The 3,699-nt window shown below is 52.7% G+C and overlaps 1 protein-coding gene across 10 annotated transcripts in view; it reads right to left on the bottom strand.

Annotated features, from left to right (window-relative positions):
• Nucleotides 1–340, bottom strand: part of ATXN2 (ataxin 2) — a 49,723-nt gene extending 49,383 nt beyond the window's left edge. For 6 of the 10 annotated variants that reach the window (XM_042828941.1, XM_042828943.1, XM_042828942.1 and 3 more), the window contains exon 1: nucleotides 52–339. In XM_042828941.1, coding sequence (XP_042684875.1) covers nucleotides 52–188 — 137 coding nt within the window. In that variant the 5' untranslated portion in view covers nucleotides 189–339. Of the gene's footprint in view, nucleotides 1–51 lie in introns of all 10 variants that reach the window. The other 4 variants (XM_042828950.1, XM_042828951.1, XM_042828948.1 and 1 more) reach the window with 2 other exon arrangements.
• Nucleotides 341–3,699: the final 3,359 nt, after the last annotated feature.

Genomic DNA, 3,699 nt, shown 5'->3' with positions numbered 1-3,699 from the left:
GGGGGGGGGGCGATGGCGGCGGCGGGCGGGGGGCGATCCCGGGGAACCCACCTGCCCATGTTCTGCCTCCCGCCACCCGATGCTGACGGCAGGCCGCCGCCTCCTCCTCCTCCACTTCCACCGCCGCCGGGGGGTTTGCGGTTGTTGCCGGCGGGCTGCGAGGCGGCCGCCGTCTGCTTGAGGGACATGGCTGAGGGCCGAGGGCCGGGGCCTGCGCTGCGGGAGCGCCGAGCGGGAGCGCTGCTCTGTGTCTCCGTGCCTCTGTCTCTCTCTCCCCTCTCTCGCTCTCGGCCGCGGTTGCTCCCAAACAGTGCGGGGCGGAGGGAGCGGAGCGCGGCGCGGAGGGATCCGCGCGCAGAGAGGAGGGGGGGAGGAAGGAAGGAGGGGGGAGCGCGGAGCGAAGGAACGGCCGAGCGGGGAAAGCGGGCGGGGCGAGGCGACGGGAGCCGGGCGGGCGGGGAGCGCGAGAGGGGAGCGGAGAGCACGGGGCCCGGCGAGGGGGAAGCGGGGCGAAGCGCGGACTCTTTACGGGAAGTCGGAAGGAGCGCGGCGGTACTGCGGCTAGGTTGAAGGGGCGGAGGCGGGGGAGCGGCGGACACGTGAGGCGGCGGCGGACGGCGCCGGGCCCTGCGCTCTGTGTAGGGCCGCTCCCGCCCCGCTCCGCTCCCAGCGCCGCCCGCGGGAGGGCCCTGCTGAGGGGAGCGGCTCCGCCCGCGCGGTGCGGCCTGGTGGTGGAGGAGAGGGAGGAGGAGGAGGAGAGGGAGGATGAGGAGGGGGTTGGAGGAGGAGGAGGAGGGGGGTGGAGGGGAGCCGTGGCTGAGGTGCGGATCTGGCATGTGCGGGAATTAAAGTGGGGAAATACAGGCGTTGTAAAGGAGAAATCGGGAAAACGTGAATCTGAAATGCAGAAATCAGAGCGGAGCAGGCACCCGGCTCTGGCGTCACGCTGGTACGCGCTCTGCTTTCGGAGGTGCTTTTAGCGCCGAGCACCGATATGATACATCGCTGTTAAAAGCCCGTGTGCGCGCTGGGTTAGTAAGAGCGGCTGTAACCTGAAAAACCGAGAGCGAAATTGATTTATAGCCGTGGTTACTCAAAGTGCTCGGACTTTAATCTATTCGTAGAGATGCTCTGGAAGTCCCGCAGGATTCGGATGCAGTGAGAAGGAGCGATCCTGCTGGGCGGGCAGCGTTCGTACACCTTGCTTGCACAGCAACAGTTCTCCCATGCGGCTAAAAGCCGTGGGTGGCAGCACGGTGGTAAAAAGATAACAATATTCAACAGCTTTCTTCAATTAGCATCATCCCTGCGCTTTTGACTATTAAACTCCTTGTTTTGTTTCACCTTCCAGGCCCGGATAACCCTGTGGTTAACACCTTATGAGCAAAATGACAGATGCCAGCACAAAGCATTACTCCATTGAAATATCTGTCCAAAACTGCGCCGGCAGCTTTAGGGAAGTTTAGTGAATGTGCAAAACGATTTGCTATTGCCCAGCCACAGAACTGGGAGAGAACATTGAGGAGTTCTGCAGGAAACAGCAGTGTGTGCAGAGGTGAGGACAGCCAGTAGCACTTCTAGAACTACTTACTGCAAAGGCAGCCGTCTGTTTCACTGTACATAACAGGATCACTACACTACCTTAAAAAAGTGAAGAAACAACTTTTAGGAAAAAGAATACATGATGTATATGTTATATTTAATTATAACAGTAAATTATATGTAGGTATGAAATCCAGTAGCACGCAAAACTGCATTTCAGCAAGCATCTGTGTTGTTAGGTTTATCCCAATGGAGCTCAAACAGATGGCCTCAAATTGCCACCAAAGCAGCAGAGGTGCAGCAGGTGGGGAAGGTGAAGGTCCCAAAAGCATCTTGAAATGAATCCAAGTGAGCTACAGGTAGAGAGGGCTCTGTATTCTGCAGTGTGTTTCATCTGTTTTTTTCAGTTGATAAAACAAATTTCCCAGAATGCACAAGGAAGTCTGATAGTAGGCTCTAACAAATCCACGTCCCTTGAGGTTGTTTTGGTTTTGTTTGTTTGTTTTTTAATGGAAAGGAAGTAATTGTAATGCTTTTTCAGCTAAGCACATTACAGTGTGCAACAATCAGTCCCTGTGTTTGATGAAGGTTAAGAACCATTACAGAGCTATGCAGCCATGCTGCAGGGTCCTGCAGGCAGACAAAGTCCCTGGTGTCCATGGATGTGATTGGTACAAGCAAGTTCCATGGCCAGAGACAGTTTCTAAGACAAGATATGAACACACTAACTTAGATTTTGGGGTAACATTATGTCCTTTGAGAGTGACTGCATGAATAAGACTCTCGTGTTGGTATCTGCAGCAATGACTCAAGCACAGTTGCTGTTTGACTTGTTCTCTCCTTCAATGTATTCTTTGTTTTGCTAAGCTCTGGCTTCCATTGTGCCCTCCCATTTTTGCTTGTCGAGCATCTTCACTCAGAAGCAAGCACAGCAGTGACCAGGTTGAAGGGACTCCATTTCACCCACCGAGAGCTGAGTCAGGTGCTGGATCCCTCAGAGGCTGATGGTGCCATGCCAGTGCTGGTGCCACTCTGCAGCTTCCTGCTGTGAGCTGCCCCACCTGCAGAGCACCGGGATCACACTGCTGTCGTTGCACACAGCGTCCTTCCCCTTGGTGTTGGCTTTTCCCTGCACACAGCCTTTTGATAGCCAGCAATTCCCACTACTCCATTTTTATTATTTTATGATTTGTCTCTATTGATTTTTTCCCTTTTTTTTTTTTTTTTGTTCTGATGCAGTGCTTTAGCTGTAAAAAAAAAAAAAAATCAACGTTCAGAATTACTTGCTCCACAGCCAAGAAACAAAAGCAACTCTTTCTAATAGAGAATCACATCCTATGTCACCCTTCCCGTTCACATTCCAGGTTAGAGCTGGTCTTCTTCAAGACCGCTATTTTCATTCAGTTTTGTGCCTGCATATGCAAGCTGTGTTTGCACATGAAGATTAACGAGCCCGATAACATCACTGCTTCCCCGGAAGTGCTGCATGATGCAATGTTTCCTTGACAGAACTGCTCCAAGGCACCGCGTGCTTCCCGAGGTTCAGTGCGGTGAAACATGCGTGCCTACGGAGGGACGGCCAGCACGAGTGCTTGACATTCATGTTATGCAAAATCAGCCGTTAGAACAGCGCAGTCCTGAGTATTTCTACACGTTTTCTTTTCCCTGAAGACTTCTTTTATTTATCCATTACCACAAAACCTGTTCTTAGAGGCAAAAGCTTTGCCAACAATACTTATAGGCATGGGAATCTCCAGGCGCTTGAAAAACAAATCAGGTACTCCAACAAATGAGGAGTGCTTCCCAGAGAGATACGGTATCAGCTAGTCAGCAAAGCTGCAATCAGTTGTAATTGATGAATGCACCACTGGCCAGGCCAGAATTAGGTACACACACATCTGTGAGCAAAGCCCGAGCTCCAAGCATGCAGGAGAGGCAGCCTCTGCTGCTTCTGCTGTGCGTTGGCTTTGTGTCGCCTGCAGTCCCTCAAAATCACAGCTTGGCTGCAAGGAGATACCAGCTTCCAGCAAACGTATTTTTTGATCCACACTTTGCACTTCGATAATGACTTGTTCCCAATTTCTGTCACCCACCAACACCTTCCTCCAGCTCCCTTCGTGCTACAGAGGACAGACATGCTGCTGAGCCATGCATGCA

The sequence above is a fragment of the Centrocercus urophasianus genome, unplaced genomic scaffold (genome assembly GCF_019232065.1).
Source record: "Centrocercus urophasianus isolate 14NV4802_14NV808 unplaced genomic scaffold, USGS_Curo_1.0 seq_30, whole genome shotgun sequence".
NCBI classification, from domain to species: Eukaryota; Metazoa; Chordata; class Aves; order Galliformes; family Phasianidae; genus Centrocercus; species Centrocercus urophasianus.
Note: the sequence above shows the minus strand (reverse complement) of the source record. Positions and strands in the feature narration are given on the sequence as shown.